The sequence below is a fragment of the Euprymna scolopes genome, chromosome 12, assembly GCF_053919585.1.
Source record: "Euprymna scolopes isolate OS-2025 chromosome 12, ASM5391958v1, whole genome shotgun sequence".
NCBI lineage: Eukaryota > Metazoa > Mollusca > Cephalopoda > Sepiida > Sepiolidae > Euprymna > Euprymna scolopes.
In genome coordinates this window covers 11004571-11023061 of record NC_136493.1, presented here as the reverse complement: position 1 = coordinate 11023061, position 18491 = coordinate 11004571, and the positions used below count along the sequence as shown (strand labels likewise).

Here is an 18491-nt window from a genome sequence, read left to right as displayed (position 1 = left end):
AAAAAAAAAAATCAATTTCCATTAAAAAACCAATGTTATCTACTTAAATTTATTTTTGCCAATTTCAACTAAAAATGTTATCTACTTGCCATCTTGTAATTAGTTAACTATTTCTGCATTATTACATAAACCTTGTACTTAGAGGAATCCATGATTGTGATATCTGCCATTAATTGTAACAAGACAAACATCAGTTACTTCCCCTGACTTCATGCTGTTTATTTATGTATAGAGTTGAAATTTCTTTGGAAACTATTTTCATTAATAATTAATGTTCTATCTTATTGTTTTTTGTAATTTTTGGATACGTTACTAAACGCGACATGACAATTAAATAGATACTATTGATTTTACTTAAAATTCAATATTTCGATTTTTGCTTGTATTATGAAGAAGTGCCAAAAGATGGCTAAATAAGGGCCTAGCGAGAGATAGGTAAGTTTGGAGATCAGTTTCTCAAAGGTGTCCAACTCATACAAACATGTAAAATAGATGTTAAGCTGATGATGATGATGATGATTTGTGTATAAAAATGTTAGTTTTTTTTTGTTCTGTTCAGGTGGAGGGTCCACAAAAGTTGCTGAAAGTTGATCTCTTGAATTCGTTAACCCCTTTCTGTTGATCTCAATTCAAGCTGGGTAATATAACATTTTGTGGGTGCTCTATCTTACATCATCAACGCTCTGATCCCCATCTGGCATCACTTGAAATGGATGGCTCTCGTCTTGGGGAGGCTCCATGTTTTGACAAGCTTTTGGGTTTGACCTTTACTCCTGATCTGAAATGGAACACATACATCAAATCTGTTGCCAGGGACGCTGGGAAAATGGTGGGATCCTTCTACCACTCCAGAAGATATCTCACTACTGATGCAATTCTCTATCTATATAAAAGCCAAGTATGTCCAAGGATGGAGTACTGCTGCCACATCTGGGCAGGAGCTGCTAAAAGCAGCCTACCCTGCCTTGACAGAGTACAAAATAGACTTCGTGGCTTAGTGGAGGATGCCCTTTTCTCTTCCCTGCAGCCTCTCTCCCACAAAAGAGACGTTGCGAGCCTGTCTTTGTTTTATTGTTATTTCCATGGCAAGTGCTTGTCTGAGCTCCAATCTCTTGTCCCCTCTTGCCAATCTTTCACGAAAAACACCCGTCTAGCTGAAACTACTGTCATTAATTTTCCCCCCTCTTTATCTGTGCCTAAATCCAAACGTAGATTCCATGAGCAGAGCTTATTTCTTAGAAGTGCACGACTGTGGAACTCTCTTCCATTTGCCTGTTTCCCACCTGACTAGAACTTGGATGTCTTCAAGTCCAACATAAACAAATTCCTGACAAACCACTCTCTTAAGTAAGACACCCTATCAAATATCCAATACTAATGATTACTACAATACTATCTCATTGATTACTGTACACGCAATAACCCTTATCCCTGAGTAGCTTCTGGGCCTTGATAAGTGGTGACCTCCATGTAAAGAAAAAAAAAAAAAAGATTTGTCTTCAATGTCCAATCTAGGTTTTCCCTTATGCATTCAGTATAGTTTTCAGCTATGCACCGTTTATTTAGTGTAAGTACATATTTTAGATAGATGTTTCTGTGGTGATCAGTTAGATGGTATTCTTCCAGTCAGGTAGGTGTCTCTGCAGTAGAGAGAAACAGATATTTGTTGACATTATTTTTAATTACGTCTGCTTACAGTTGCTTAATTGCCATCAAGGATAAATCCCTATTGTTTTGCATTAGTCTTTTTCTGCATTTATTCTGCTATAGCAGTTTTTGCACAAATTTAATTGAGAGATGAGTTGTGGCAGCTGTCATCATTTGTATCGCACTAATTAAAATTAGGAAACCAGTTTGTGTTAACAAAAAGAAGTTGCATTTTTTTTTTTTTTTTTTGTAGACCTACTTTTTAGCTTTAAAAACAATCATGGATGCAAAGAAAATTGATTAAAAATTGCCTTAAAAATTTGTACAAACCTGATTTTGTATAACCTGTAGTGTCCAGTGGCAGACAAAAAAAAAAAAAATAAAGAAATAAAATAATGACTGCTGTTTCTATTTATAATGCTTGCGATCTTGTGAAGTAACAAGATTTGTTATCAATTCATATGCAAATGAGATGCCGGTTTGAATAAAAACCTGATTTTCAGAGATTGAATTAATTCGGATTTTAGAGTAGTGAATTTTGACAGCAGTGTGTCCGATTTAATCCTGGAAATTGCTGAAAGTGCAAAATAGTAAACAGTCCATTTGGCAAAGTAAAGAATAGTTAGCAATGGATTATTTGATCATATATTAGTGGCCTGGCACAGCTACAGGGGAGACAACCAAAGCAGCAAAACTAAAATTGGCCTGCAGGACACTATATATATATATATATATATATATATATATATACACACACACAAATGTAGGCAAATTTGGGCATATTTTATTGGTTTGAAAATATAGGTTCTTTTTTATTAATTGTCATAAAAATTTTTACCATAGAATAGTGTTATAATCTTCAAAAATCCTGCAAATTATCATGTAGTTTCGTCCCATAGAACCAAAGATATAAGTATTTCAATATTCAATTTGGCTACCAGTGTGTGTGTGTGTGTATGTATATATATATACACACACACTAGCAGGTCACCCAGTCATAAAATACGTTTAAATGTAATCTTTTGATTAATGCAGATTTTGTATTAATTACTTTATATTGGATCCAATACAAAGTAATGATTTGAAAAGTAATAAAAAAAAAAAAAAAAAAAATGTGCGCCACCACCGAGAATCGAAACCAAAACGTTTAGCTTATGATTTAATTTTTCTTTGACGTTAATGCCTGAGCTATAAGACATGTTTGCTGCAAGCCTAAAAATTAAAACATAAACCGATAGCTATTACGTTACGCATGCATATTTGTAATGCCATCGTATGGCCATCACCTGGCAAATTTCATGTTTTTAAATTTTCGCACTTTTGCACCGATTTTTCCTGGCTACAAACACAAATATAAAGTTTCGCATGGGTTCTAATACCCTATATATTAAGTTTCATGTCTGTAGACCAAACACTGACAGGAGTTTGGTAAGCAAAATTTTTTAAACAGATATATATACACATACATAATATATATAGAAAGAGATTTGTGTTTACTATAACCTTTTTATGCAAATATTTAGTAAGTATAAATCATGTAGAATATCTGCATGAATATAATGACACTTAATAGTTAACTAAAGATGATCATCCCATAAGAAAACCGAAAAAACTAATAGAGAATTAAAATGAATGTTTAAAAGAATATGCAAATTTACTAGATCTTTTGCAGATGAATGCAATTCCACGACCCATATATAACAAAGTTGTATTTTCTTTTTAAATAAGTAGAAAAAAGGTTTTTAATATGATTATCAATACACACACACACACAAAAAAAATCATAGTAGTATAGATATAGATATACAACCTTTTTTGGCAATTTTATAAGTTAGAAATTTCAGTGACTGTTGATCAGAATTTAACAAATGAAGGCTCGTTGGAAAGGTAATGACCTGAATTGTGTGATGGGCTATGTGACATTTGCCCTTAAGGTTGCACAATGAGCGATCATCCATCATCCAGGGCCAATTTTTAACACTTTTTACAGCCATGAAATGTTTCAATCATAGTCATTTGTTTTCCTAGTTTTGCATATGAATTACAAAATATCTGATATTTCCCCAAAACCTCTGGCCTTGATGGAGAGGAAATTAAAACTGGCTGCTATGGTTTCGAATGATCTGAAATAACAGCAAGGGGGGACTTGATTCCAAAAATTTCTCATATGTTATATCTCCCTTCTTTGGTTTCATACATAAAGTAAATTTCACAGTCTATAAGGATTATTTGATACTAGGGATATTCATATATTAAATGAAAAGTGAGAAATAAAAGTTTTATTATATCATCAGAACAATAAGGAAAATTCAAAGGGGGAAAATTAAGAAAAAAAAAACCTTTTTAGGCCATGGCATTTTGAAGCTAAATGCTTCTCATTAGAATTATTTCTTATGTTATCCTATTCCTTCATTTTCATTTCATATCTAAATGTTATTAAGCCAGGTTTTAACTATATCTGCATTTTGTATAATTTTGGCCCTTCCCTTTTTTTTTCTTAAATTTCCTTTTTTTAATTTTTAAATGAGATATTCTTAATCAGTATAGTGGAAATCCGGTCTGGTTTTGATCAAAGTTAACACCCTTATATAGCCTAATGTCACAAATGCATTTGAGAATTTTTATCACTGCAAAGGCAGAAAAGGCCAGCATATAAAACCAACAGTAGGTTCTTTGATAAACCAGGGGTGTGTTCGAAATGAATGCTTCTGTTTAGAGCACATTTGAACCATGATACTTGATTTTAATGCATTTTAAACTTTAATTCAAACCATTAGATGAAAATAATTTTATAAAATCAACAGTTCTCTACAGTGCAATATAGACTAATTCAGTGCGGGAAGGCATGTGAAGCTTCTTCCTGTACATCGTTATGGGTCTCTGACTAGAGCAAGCAATCAATCGATTTGATTGAAAAATGTGTACTATATATATATATATATACACACACACACACACACACACACACATATATATAGAGAGAGAGAGCTAGTAAAATACCCATCTCAGGATGGGTATAATTAATAAATATAGCATTAATATGTTCTGGATTTTGTACCATTCACACAAAAAAAAAAAAAAAAAAAATGTACTGTACTCACATTACTGACTTTGTTGCCTAGAATATATATTCCATAATTCATATAATTCAATAGTTTAAGTTTTTACCAAGCACATGAATATTATTGACGCTCACCCACACCCATCCTTTTGAAAATTTATTAATATAACTCCAAATTTTACTTCAAACAATTTTTTTCTATATGAAATCTTTTGTATCTAATTTAAATTTTTTTCCAGGGAAGTGTGTGCTTAGTTTTAATTCCATATTTTTATGTATTTCTTTGTTTGTTTATCTGTCTCTTCCACTTTCTTGGAAACTACTGGGCCGATCTGGCTAAAATTTTGTATGGACCTTTATGATAAGGTGTCACAAACTAAGTGTTATGGTATCCATTCGATGCAGTTAAGGATTAGTATTGAATGCAAAAAGTGAGCACAAATTTAACCATCAATTTGGCATAAAAGTGCTCATTTTAAATCAATGTGCTATAACTTTTGCCCACTTTTAACGGATAAAAGGTCTAGTATTATAATATTAATGGTGTCCCTTTCTTATTTTTCCAGGCAGCTCATAGCTATGAGGAAATGCAGACTAAAGTTGGCACAAACTATGTAAAACCAACAACTCAAGCCGGTAAGATAATACGTACTTGGATATACTTTGATGCTTTTTTTTTCCATTTTTTATTTTGAAATTTTTTTGTCACAGTTTTCTAAAAGGCAACAAGCAGTAAAAGTGTCCTTCAAAATTAAAATTTGTTTTCTTTTAGGTAAAGAAGGAGCACGTAATTTGCGAGCTCGGTTTGAAAATATTGCCCAGAACAACGAAGAGGAAGTGAGGAAAAAGGCCGAAGAGGAAAGAAAAAAGCGTCTCTTGTTTGAACAACAAGAACGGGAAGAACAAACAAAGTTGTATGAAGTAAGTGGCGTTTATCAAACTTTTTATTCCTTATTTTTGTCCTTTTCTTTTGAAAAATGTATGTGATAAAAAATTGCTAGTTGGCTTCCTCTTTTTTTTTGATCCCCCAACAAAGGAGGGATTAGACCTAGTCATTCACTCCCATTCAAACTTTTCTCAATAACCACACCTTGGATTTTTTAAAAATTTTGCACAAACATTAGTCATGGTGAAAGTAAATTTTTCACTCGTGGAGGGGGATCTTGCATGCTTAGCTTGTATATTTTATTTTTTTTGTCATTATTTACAGCATGTGCTCGAAAGGATTAAGACACCAAAAGAATTCTTTTTAGAACTTTTCATGCTGAAATAATGTTAGTATTTTGAAAGCCTTTCTTAACATAGAGGTGGGGCGGGGCTTTTTAAATATTTTATACTTTCACCTATCAGTTTAATAAACTAAAGATATTGTGTGAATTTAACTCAAATATCCTATGTTTCAATATTTTTGGTACAGTTATGAGAATATGATTACAAAAAATTGGAAGGTTCTATCTACAGAGAGGGGTTACAGGAACTGACCAATCAGAAACTGGAACCACTCCATAAAACCTACAGGATATTTTTGAATTCTGGCACATACTTTTTTGTCTTCATGCAAGAAGGAACTTTGCTCTTTGTCTCTGGACTTTTTCTATTGAGAAAGTTATTCTTTGTATACAAACTTTTACAATTAAAAGCTTCTTGGATTGATGCTGCCATTTTGTTTGCAACGACATTTCATTGGCCTATAACTCCAAATCCTATCTCAAAAGCAGAACGGTCCGTAAACAGCATAATCACATGGGAAGCATTCTAATTGATGCAGACATCACATTTAACATTTTTATGAGAATTCCTTGATTTTAAGTAATTTCTGATTAGCATTTGATTCGAATGGACGTTTTTCTAAACGCTGATTATACATTGCTGTCCTTTGTTTTTGAGCGGAAGGGAAAATGGAAGAAAAGGAAAAAAGGTGCAGCAAAATAACAAGGAAACGCAGTCGGGTTAACATGCCAATAATCTTGCGTTTACTTTCAGCAGCCTCATAACTCTTGCTTTCTTTATTTTGTTCTTTAGTTCTTACATTCCATGAACGATGTGTCTGACAAAGGGGGAAAAATTGCTTTTTTTTGGGATAGGAATCTAGTCATCTAACATTTATTGTTGGATAGTTTTTGACCTTGAAGCATTTCTTTTTAGTTTCTTACATCATGCCTTGTCTGGAGCGATTTTCATGTGTGTGTGTGTATATATATATATATATATAGAGAGAGAGAGAAAAATAAAAAGGAACAAACCGTATTATGTGTTCATCAACGTTTTGTCTTTATTTCTAGACTTCCTCTGGATGAATGAGATTAAGAAACAAAAAATACCAGTAAAAAATATTTGAAAATGTTTCACGTGCACAGTGTGATGCAGTTCTATTTCTTTTTTCTGAAATAGAACTGCATCACACTGTGCACGTGAAACATTTTCAAATATTTTTTACTGGTATTTTTTGTTTCTTAATCTCATTCATCCAGAGGAAGTCTCGAAATAAAGACGAAACGTTGATGAACACATAATACGGTTTGTTCCTTTTTATTTCTCTATTTTGTCGGAATACTATTTCCATTATTTTCATCATATATATATATATATTTATATATATATAACTATTTTCTTTATGGATTTATATGGGTTTCTGATGAGTTTAGTCAATCTATATCATCTAATGAAACACGTGTAAGATGTACCATACAACTAATAAAATGTTATAGAAATATACTTGTGGTAATGGGATTGTTTACTAACAATATATATCTATATATATATATATATATATAGGTTAATCATTTACTTAACACATACTTGGTTTGTATATACCAATCATAATGGATTAAAAAATCTTATAAAGTTTTTTATAATGAAAATATTTTGTCGTTTACATAAACCATGTAAGTTGTCCAAAATGGTGTTTTTTATAAGTTTTTTTTTTTAAGGTAAGCATCTGATGAATACATGACTAAATATGCAGCAATAACATAATTTTGCCGACTTGTTAGTTGCAATACAAAACAATATTGTAACAAATACCTTTAGAAAAGTAATAAATGACCAACTAAGAAAACTTGATTTTTGAAATTTGGAGAATTATATATGTATATATATACTCAAATTATTTTTATAAACAAAAAAAGCCTGCACATTTTTTCATGTATAAATGTGCAAAAATTATTTCACAAGAAAAAATGTTAATCCGAATCTTTATTTGTTCAGCTCTTGATATCATTGGTTTTGAAACGATTTCCATAAACATAAAATATCTCATCTTTTCCTATTTTACTATTCACGCTGACGTTCATGGGAAAAGCAACCATCATTGTTTGAAACCTGTGATGTTGTCTTCAGCATCCTGTAGTAGTAACGTTAGGTTGTCAGTTTAAGACTCTTGTTGTTTAACAAGTTTCTTTTATTTCACTCAACAGGATCCAAAATTTGATCAATTAATTCAAACTGCACTTTTTATGTCTATTGTTTGCTCTTGATTCTTGTGAACGTAGTTGTACCTATTTACAATGCCTCCCCCACGGGACAGAGTTAGACAGCAGGGTAGTTTTTTAACGTGGAGAAAAGGTACAAAAATAAAAACTGTCTCAGTCGTGAAGGATTTCTCCTCCACTGAAAGAGAACGAGAAATGGAAGTGCCATATCTGAAGAACAGATACTACACTTTCATCTTGGCCAAAGAACGTAGTTGTAGTTAATAGTTATAATATATACTAGCACTTCAGCCCGGCGTTGTCCGGGTGTTTGGAGGTGTGTGTTGAGCAAAAAAAAAAAAAAAAAAGGTCAATTTTTTAAATTTGACCTCTATTATGACCCCTTAACATTTATTGTTTTGGGCTCAAATCAAGTTATTAAGTTAGATCCATGTCCAAGGAACCTATATCTAAAATTTCAAGTGTGTAGACCCCAAATTGTTGGAGGAGTTTGGTAGAGTTTTCAAAGGTCAAATTGTTGAACTTTGACCCCTTAACAGCCAAATTTCTGGCCAAAAACTGATTACAAAGATTTTCCTAAATCTCAGTACCCTGTATATCAAATTTTTAGTCTGTAGACTTAAAATTGACGGAGTTATTGCAGGGAAATGTACACGTTCATTTTTATAACTATATATATCATTAATATAAACAAGTTTACATGGTTGAAAAAAAGAAACAGTTCAATCTAAACTAAAATATAAAATTAAAGAGAGGAGGAGAGAGGTCATGTGTACTACAGACATTAAAAGAAGGGCAGGAGAAAAAAGAAAGGAAAAAGAAAAAAGGGAATGACCAAGTGTAGTAAAGGTTATCAGTGGGAAGGAAAGGGGGAGTACTAGGAAATCATTGGATAAAGAGGTGAAAGGAAATAAGTGGCTCCCTTTCTTTTCTTTTTTTTGTCTTCATTTGAGGATTAATTTCTTTTATGGAAAGCAACCATTTATTAAATCGCCTGATGAGGACTTCTGGTTTTAACCCCAACCATTTGTCCAAAACATTAGCATGTCCAGTGTCAAGATCATGGAAATCTTTTTATATTAATAAAAATATATCTTGCTCTTCTTTTATTGAGCACTCTTAATAACAGCGTCAAATTCATTAGTTATTACTCTTGAATACCTTTAACCTGGTATATACATATATATATATATATATATAAATTATTACCGTTTCTTAGATCCAATCTAACACTTATCTTTGGCTAGTTTTTGACCTTGCAGTAGGTTTTTTTTTAATTGTTTTAGCACCTTTTTTATTTACTCAAAGTATTTTATTAAAAAAAAAAAAAAAATGCACATTGCCAAATTTATTTCACAGGAAAATCTGAATCTTAATTTCTGAATTCTGATTCGTTTGACAAAAATGCACAAATATCAATAAGACCCCCCCCCCCCCAAAAAAAAAATTCCACAATTTTTCAGTGTTTAAACTTTTTTCCAGTTAATCTCATCCATTACAGATTTTTCAGATTTGAAAAAAAATTTGAAAAACGGTTTTTGACTTATCATTGAGGATCAGTTTTCGATTATAACGTTCTACTAAAATTGAACACCCACTTTGTGACTGTCATCAAGAAATAAAAAATAGCGACTCTCTCACATGCCAGTGAATATTCCCGTCTAACAAAGGGGTTACGTTCACCTTTTTTTTTTTTTTTTTTAAATTTCGTTCTGAATTAAAATAGGGTTAGCAATTCTTTAGCCTTCGTGATAAGCTTACGAGTAGGAAGACCTTGTGTTGCTCAAGATTGAATTGAGTCTTATGTCCATCCATCAACACATAACACCAAATTACCTGTTTATTATTTTATATATTTTATAATATTCATTTCTTGGGCTTAGATCTGATGACTTTAGAGGAAGATTGAATTTTCTGAGTATAGGGAGATATGTGAAGAACAAGAGACTTAGATGATATGACCACGTTGAACAAATCGAGAGGAGTTCTATGGTTAGTAGATGTAGAATAGTTGAAGTTGCAAAACTTTTTCTCAGGGGAAGGACAAGAGAAAAATAATTTATAAAGATCTGTCCAGAGATACGTTAGTTTAGAAATCAATCGTTAAAAAGCTGTCAAACACATGCCAGCATGTAAAATGGATAGTCAACCAAAGATGATTTTCAATTTTAAATGTTTTTTTCTTTTTTTAATTTTATCTTTTCATGTGAATGTTCTGCACTGTTTTCAATTTTCCGCTCAAAAAATAATTTGGTTTAATTTTTTTAATTTTTAGGAAAATGAGGATATTTATGAAAATCAGGTGAAATACACAATTCTTTTTGACATGTTTTTGTGTTGGAGAAGAAAATGCACTTTATGATAATTGAAAAAAAAGCACAAAAGAAATTTTTATTATTTGCTAGCTGTACCTATCCAGTGTCGACTGGAATACAGTAAAATCATTTTAGTTTTTAATTTTTGTTTTCTTATTTACACAAAAATAAAATTTTAATTTTAAAAAGATAAGTTTCTTTTATGTTCATCAATTAAAAGCGAGTTTCTCTTTTGATTTTTTTTGTCATAATTGACTAAAATAAACTGTATAGCAAAGTATGTTATTATAATGCCAATAACTTGGTACAACAATAACAAATAAAAATTGGCTAGTTAAAAACAAAATTTGATATGTCAGCTTACATGCTGTTTGGGTCCAACTTTTAAAATTTAACAAAATAACTTTACATTTATGGATTATAATGCCAATAACATTGTACAACAATAACAAATGAGAATTGGCTAGTCAGAATCAAAGTTTGATACATCATCTCACATGCTATTTTGATTCAACTTTTAAAAATCTCACAAAATAACTTTAAAAGGTACAAAATAGTTGAATACCAAAAGAAGTTAAAAAAAAAAAAAAATCCAACCAGTTTAAATGTTAAAAATGATAGTTTAATATTGTTGTCTCCGGTTTGCAGTTTTGGTGCTTGTGAGATTTTTCCATTTATTTTTGTCCATGGTCATCTTTTGTATCATTTTTGGGGTTTGATGGTTGACAATTCTTTCATAATCCCAACATCTCGTGTTAGCTTTGCAATGAGATTTGATGATTGGAGACATGCTATATCAAAAGACAAAGTAAAAAATTGTCTTTATCTGTCCAGGAACTCCAGATGTCTCCAATCTGTTTCCACTATGAGGAGAGCAGATAGGGTATATCCGAGGCAGACTTGCATTTCTATCTATTAAAATCATTTGATAGACTCCTGTGCTATTAGGATGTCGCCAACGTATGGAACCAGGTTAATCATAAGATTACTGTAGAAGTTGGTTGTGCACTGGTGATCAGGCCTTTATAGTTTACTTATTAGCATGTGGCTGAAAGTGTGAACTGAATCTGATGCACAACCTGATGAATTCTTTTAATTGAATTAATTTATACAGGATAAATGATGCATGCACTGGACGAATAAAGGGAGAATCTTGATTGTGTAGAAAATATTGAAATGAAGAGGAAAGTTGGGTTAAAAGCAATTAATAGAAATTACACCAAATCCCAGTAAGTATTCTTTCTTTTTATTGGAAAGAAGCTTACCTGATTTTGATAAATAGTTTCTAGGATTTCCATAGGAAACACTGAGTGAGCAAAACATGACACAATTTTATTGTTGCTGGTGTACATACCAAGGCATGTGCACCACTATAAGATTCGCTGGTTGCTGACTGTAATGTTTAAATTCTATTATCAACTTCATGTTGTTAAATTTTATTTCTAACCTTTGATTAGTTCTACCTAATATAATCAAAGTTTGGCATTTTACACAATGAGTTTATGAACTCTGATAATTGAGAAGTAGAACATCTTTATGAATGAAATTTTTTTTAGTGAAGGTTGGGATGAAAATTTAGAGATTGTAGATTAATTATGAAGTAAAGAAAACATACTTTTCTTCCTTAAATAATCTCCATATGGGAAGTTATATCAACGATTGACAAAAGAAAACAAATCAACAATGTAACAGTTTCTTAGCCTTTACACTTAGAAAGACATGTCTGTTTATTTACATGGTTACAAAACGAAGAGAGAGAGAGAAAACACATCACACACACTTACATACAAGTAATCAAAGGGAGACAACTGTATTACCCAATGCTCAAAGCACATCAGTACAAAACAGACAAGGGGAGGCAACTCTTTAAACCATAACTGCAGTTACAAACTATCTCATATTGACAATTCCAACAGAGATGTAGGGATTAGCTAAATAATAATGTCAGATATCATGAGTGATTTGTTTAGCAAATGCAGGCCAAAATTTAATCTATTTTTTCTATTTAAGAAAAACAAAACAATTTTATCTTTTCTCCAACACAAATTCTTGTCACCGTAAAATTTCTTCATAAAGAGATTTTCTGCTAAAAGCTCTTGTTACTATTCAAATTTTCTGTCTCATCTCCCTCTTCCCTGTTCCCCTTTCTACCTCTTTTTCCCTCCCCCCTTCTTCCTTCCTTTCTGCGCCTTCTTTCCCTTTACTAGCTCCCTTTCCCGCCACTTTATTTTTTTTTTTTGCCTTCCTCCTTGTTCCCTCTCATCGTTATAAGTTTTTACCATCTTTGTTCATGTTTTGTCCATTAAAAATTTATTTAAAAAAAATGAAAAGAACAAAGGAATGTCTGATTGGATTAATGGATACATTCACAGACTATGGAATCAGCTACACAGTTCCAATTTTATCAGATTTGTTGTGGTCATTTACACACTAACATTGATAGGAAAGCTATGAATCTGCAATTTCCCTCCAACCATGGGTAAAGTGACAACAATGATGGTTTTCAAATATTTATTGTATTTCAGCAGTATATGCACCAAAATGATTGATATGCCATAAAAGAAAGGAAGGGGGTTTTAAACAAACAAAACCAAAACAGATTTTCAGGGTTTTTTTTTCTTCTCCAAAAATTCTAATTTCTTCATTTTCACTGATTTTTGTGTTTATTTTTTTTATTGAAATGCATTCAAAATCTGACAATTTTATAATAAAATAACAGAAAAACTTACACATGTACTTATGAGTGGAAAATATTAAGTGTGCATTAAAAATTACAGAAAATAAGCAAGTAGAATCTTAATAAAAAATAAAATTAATTTACAATCTGGATTCAACAAACTCGAAACCACAATATCACTTGGTATCATCATATTAGAAGGGAGATAATCTACTATAACTTGTTTGTTTGATGCAAATCTTGTTCAGAGTTTGAATAGTAAATCAATTTTATTGTTTTTATTAACATTTTACTTGATAATTTTCAGTAAATTTTGGTATACGTTAATATATTTCACTGATAAGTATATCCACAAGTTTTCCTGTTATTTTATTTTGAACTGACATATTTTGCATGTATCTTTTAAAAATAGGCACTTTAATTTCTGCTTTTTCTGATGCTATTTTTAATTGCAATTATTCCAATAACCAAGTCTTTCACCTGACAATTCCCGACACCATCCTGTAATCTTTAAATAAAAAATTTTATTGTATTTATGAAAATATGTATAAAAAAATAAAAACGGACTTATTTCATGAAATCTTGATTCTTTTTTTCCCCAATCCAATTAACAAATTCATATTTTCTTTTAAAAATTGAACTATAATTTTATATCAATTTGAATAAACTAATTTCAGTATTTTTGTTTATTTATTGCTTGAAATCTTTCAGATATTTCGTAAATAAATTTAATTCCATTGATTTTTTTTATTTTACCAGCTATTTATTATTTATTTATTTAAAAGTTGTTTCTGTCAAAAAACAACACCTTTGGTCAATTATTTAAAAAAAAAAAAAAACTTTGTCAATGTCTCCTCCCCCCCCTCCCCCTAAAAAAAAAATGTTTTATGAACTTAATTGAATTGGAATGATTAAATTTTTTTCAAGGCTGATGATAATAAAAACAAGCTTTATCTATGTGCCTTTCATTCTAACAATACAATTTATAAAAAAAAAAAAATTTATGGCATCCACAGAATTATTCAGGAACCATTCAAATTTCTTGTCTGTATGGGAATCACTATAATTTATATAAGTATCACTTAATGGTTTAATTTTGATTGAGTGTAACTGATCCTACAATTGGGAGGTGGTGAAGTGGATACTGACATGAATCTGGCGTGCCAAGTTCAAATCTTGTCAGTTCCATAGCACCATTTTTGCCATGGATATTGGCGACCTACACATGGCTCTTATGCAAGTTCCACATTTTAGAAAACTGTAAAAATTAATGTCAGAAACTTGATAAAACCGGTAAAAAATTCATACTGTGTCAGTTTATGTAAAGATATGCTTTATCATACAATTTAATTTTTTTTAATTCAAATTTGAAACCACTAAATTTTAGATTTTTTTTTTTTGCAGTACCAATTTACTCAATCAGAATTTTCTGCTTTTTTTTTTTTTATCTTATTGAAAAATTTCTGATATATTCAATAAAATGGAAAATGCTCAATTCACATTATGGTCTCTTTTCTTTAATTTTTTTTTTTTTTTTTTTAAATTTCATTTTATTTATTCATAAAACATCTCTTTTTTTTATATGCAACATTATTTTATGATACAATTTCGATTTCTGTAATATTTTTAATCATTATTTTATTTTATCAATTTTTTATTTAATTTTTAAATTTTTTAGTTTATTTTTTAATTATGTATTTTTTTTTTAATTTGTTAAAATTTTGTTTTTATTAAGGAAAAATTGGAACAAGAAAGGTGGGAGGCTGAAAACGAACCTAACGATGATGACGAGGAGGAGGAAGTGGAGCCAAGGAAGAAATATGTGCCTCCCCAGTCGAAATGTTATGTTCCAAATGCTGAGATCAAGAGTTACCAACGGGAGTCCATTCTACGACAGACGTCAAGGGACAGAGAGCGAGAGGTACTTGCACCAGCACCTGCCCCTGCACCTGCTCAAATAGAACAAGAAGAAGAAAGCGAAGTGGTAATGCTTGTTAACACGTTGCTTTTTCTTGTATATAATGCATCTACACTTGCACGTAAAACTTGCTCTTTATCTGTCTGTATAGGTTATAGAGGAGTCGTCACATTAATTGTTTATTATAAGTTATTTCTGTTTGCATCGTTCCACTGACACCCCGGTAAAGTTATCAAAAAAAATAACTATCAAGACAATCTCCAGAATATTCCTGAATTAAAGTTGATGATCACAGCCAAAATGAGTTTGATGCCAAGAGAGAAGCCTGTTAGGTGAGATTGAGAATTTTACACATCATATCCTGGTGCATTTATAATTTGAACCTGGTACCTTACTTCAACAATATAAACCAAGAACAACTATCAGTTATGTAGTTTTAATATAGCAAGCAAGACAATACCAAAGCCTATAATCAGTATTGTCCTTCGGGCTTGTTTTCTATTTCATTTTTTTTGTCTTTTTAGAGGCTCTGTTTTTTTTTGTTTTTTTTAAATTTATGGTATAATATATAATTGAACGCTCACAAAACAAAGTGTTGGATATTCCTGAGTGGAACTTAGTGGACAAGTTAGGCATAGACTGCAGTTTATTTGCACCAAATATTGAATTATAAAAAGGTTGAAGTTTATTAATGATTCTATGAGTGCCCTCTTTTTGGAGGGGATAGGGCACACCCTGTACATTGACTTTTTGTGGTTGCCGTCATGTTGATCGTATCGAATACGACTCAATTGTTCAGTAAACTTTGTCCAACTTTCGAATGCCTCATCTTTTACGGTTGAAATGGCAGCATGAAGTTAAGTACTATTTGATTTGCTCAATCATTTGAAAACTTTCGGCTTGGAGAAAAGTGTAGTATCTGTTTTCATACTGCATTTTGTCCTCGGTCAATGAAAGAGAAATCTTTCTAGACTGAGGCACTCTCTGTTTTTGTCTTAATCAAGAACCTCTTTTTTTGCGGAGAGGGGTGCTTTGGATTTTCCTCACATTAAAAATCAACCTTGTGTCTAACTCTTCCCTCGTGAGGAGGTAAGTAAATAAGAACACTTAAATAAATTAAATAAAAGATGTGGAATAAAATTCATATATAACTTTATTATAAAATCAGAACCATAAGGCAAATTAAAAGAGAGAAAAAAAAAACCTCTTTAGGCCATGGCATTTCAAAACTAAATGCTTCTCAGAAGAGAAGGCTAGAATTATACAAAATGTACAGATAAGTACATAAATAGGTATAAATCTTATAGAAACTAATAATGAACAAACTTCAAACACAATACCTTTGCCTCCACTACTACAAAAGAACTAATAGTCATTACACAACTATACTTTCATATCAACCAATACACACATTTACTACATCATATTTTATGTAGATATTCACTAAAACAATTTCTAGCATTAAATGCTGTTGCAATGTTAACACAAGATTAATATTTTATAGATATGAATAAAAAAAATACTTATTCAATGTTCTGATCAAAAAAAAATTGAATTTTAAGTAAAACTCATGATGTCTACTTAATTGTCATGTTGCAGTGATGAACATATCCAAAAATTACGAAAAATGGAAAGTTATGAATGAAAAGTTTTCAAGGATATTTAACAAAAATTCAGTTTTGCTAAATTGGCCTAAGATTTTCAGTTTTTATAAAATAATTATCTCCCTTGTTATGATTATAACTTTTCTGTTTATTTATTTATTTTTATTTATCTTATTAGCAAAACTCAACTTCCATTTTAATCAGTGACTCATACACCACTTAAATTTTATCCATATAATAGTATTGCCATCAAATATGAAAGTGTACTCTCTTCATTGCTTCCAAATTTACAACTTTTGTCCAGAATTTCGATTTAATACAAAAATAAAAAAAAATTCTGTATGATGTACATACTTGTGACTAAACAAAAATATCATATTCCAAAAATCATGTAAATTGATCAAATAGTTTTATTTTTATAAAGACAATTTTTAAGCAATTAATGGAAATTTGTAAGCATTACAGCATAAACCTAATAAATATGAATTAGTGTTGAGTTATTTTCCCTTTGTTTTTTGGAATTTTTATCAAAATAGTGGGTGAAACAGTGACCTTATCGGATACTCGTAAAATTTGATTTTTTTATTTAAAATAAAACTACTTGATCAATTTACATAATTGTTGGAATATGGTATTTTTTTTGTTTCATCACTGGTACATACATCATACAAATCTGTTTTTATATATATATATATATATGGGAATTCTAGACAAGAACCAAAGTTTCTAACATAATTATACGCTTCCTCAGAGTTGATATTCATAGAATCATCTACATAGCTAATCCTCTCCCACCACTCCTCTCTGCTTCATAGCAAACAAAAAGTTTCTCTGAAGTTCATTGCCAAAAAGCTCTGCTTATATGAAGCTGGAAAGTCGGCTTACATCTGGAATCATGGATGATTTTCTTTGGAAGTCATGATGCTTTTAAGGTCTTTTTTTTAAACTCTCATCATTTGTTTTTTCTTTTATTATCTGGCATAATTGCTTCCTAAGCTATATATATATATATATATATATATATATATACATACACACATACACACACGTGTTACTATTATATATAAAGTAGAATCCTGGGATAATATGGTCCTAGGATATGATGTTTTCAGCTTACGATGTGGAATACAATGTTTTTCTGGACCCTGGTTACGGTATTTGCTCCGCTTTATGGTGTTATTTATAATGTTATTTGATTATATACATGTGTATTTACTGTATTTTGTTACTAATTTTTAATGCTGCATCTCGGGAGTTCTACTGTATATATGAATAAGAAGAAGAGCTTATAGCTCTTTAAAAAAAATGCTAAGATAGCGGGGAGAAAAAAAACACAAAAAACAGCATTTCAAAGTTGTTAATATCGCCTTAACAAAACAAAAAAATGCCAACAACAAATCCTATATATATATATTTTATGTAGCCAGTCAGTGTATATGTAACGCATGTATAAACAAGTCTCTACTGTTGATGGGTCGTCTATTTGTGTTCATATATTTCATATAATCATTTATAGTTCAATCGATGCCTACGTTCAGTCTCGAAAGACAAAGGATACCCCCTGTAGAGATAGCTGCACATGTAATTGTTAGGCAAGGGTTGCGTAGTCCCCAACCACACCTCTCCTGAATCGGCACTGCTTGAGTCCAGTGGCAAGGAGATAATCATGTTGATACACCAGTTCCTGCTGGATCATCAAAGTTAAGCAACATTGAACCTGGTCAGTACTAAATGGGTAACCATTTGAGACTTCCAGGTGCTGTATGTGCTCTCCGCTTATCTCGGCATTGTTTCCAGTCATCCTGGACTTCTCATCTATAGTTATATGTATATTTATA

General features: G+C 31.0%; 1 protein-coding gene across 23 annotated transcripts in view; it reads left to right on the top strand.

Moving 5' to 3' along the window:
- The window catches only part of LOC145291177 (uncharacterized), a 168440-nt gene that overhangs the window by 126406 nt on the left and 23543 nt on the right, over positions 1-18491 (top strand). For 12 of the 23 annotated variants that reach the window (XM_080136734.1, XM_080136727.1, XM_080136733.1 and 9 more), the window contains 4 exons: positions 5275-5344; positions 5481-5629; positions 10415-10441; positions 14867-15115. In XM_080136734.1, coding sequence (XP_079992860.1) covers positions 5275-5344; positions 5481-5629; positions 10415-10441; positions 14867-15115 — 495 coding nt within the window. The remainder of the gene's footprint in view (positions 1-5274; positions 5345-5480; positions 5630-10414; positions 10442-14866; positions 15116-18491) is intronic. The other 11 variants (XM_080136743.1, XM_080136738.1, XM_080136730.1 and 8 more) reach the window with 1 other exon arrangement.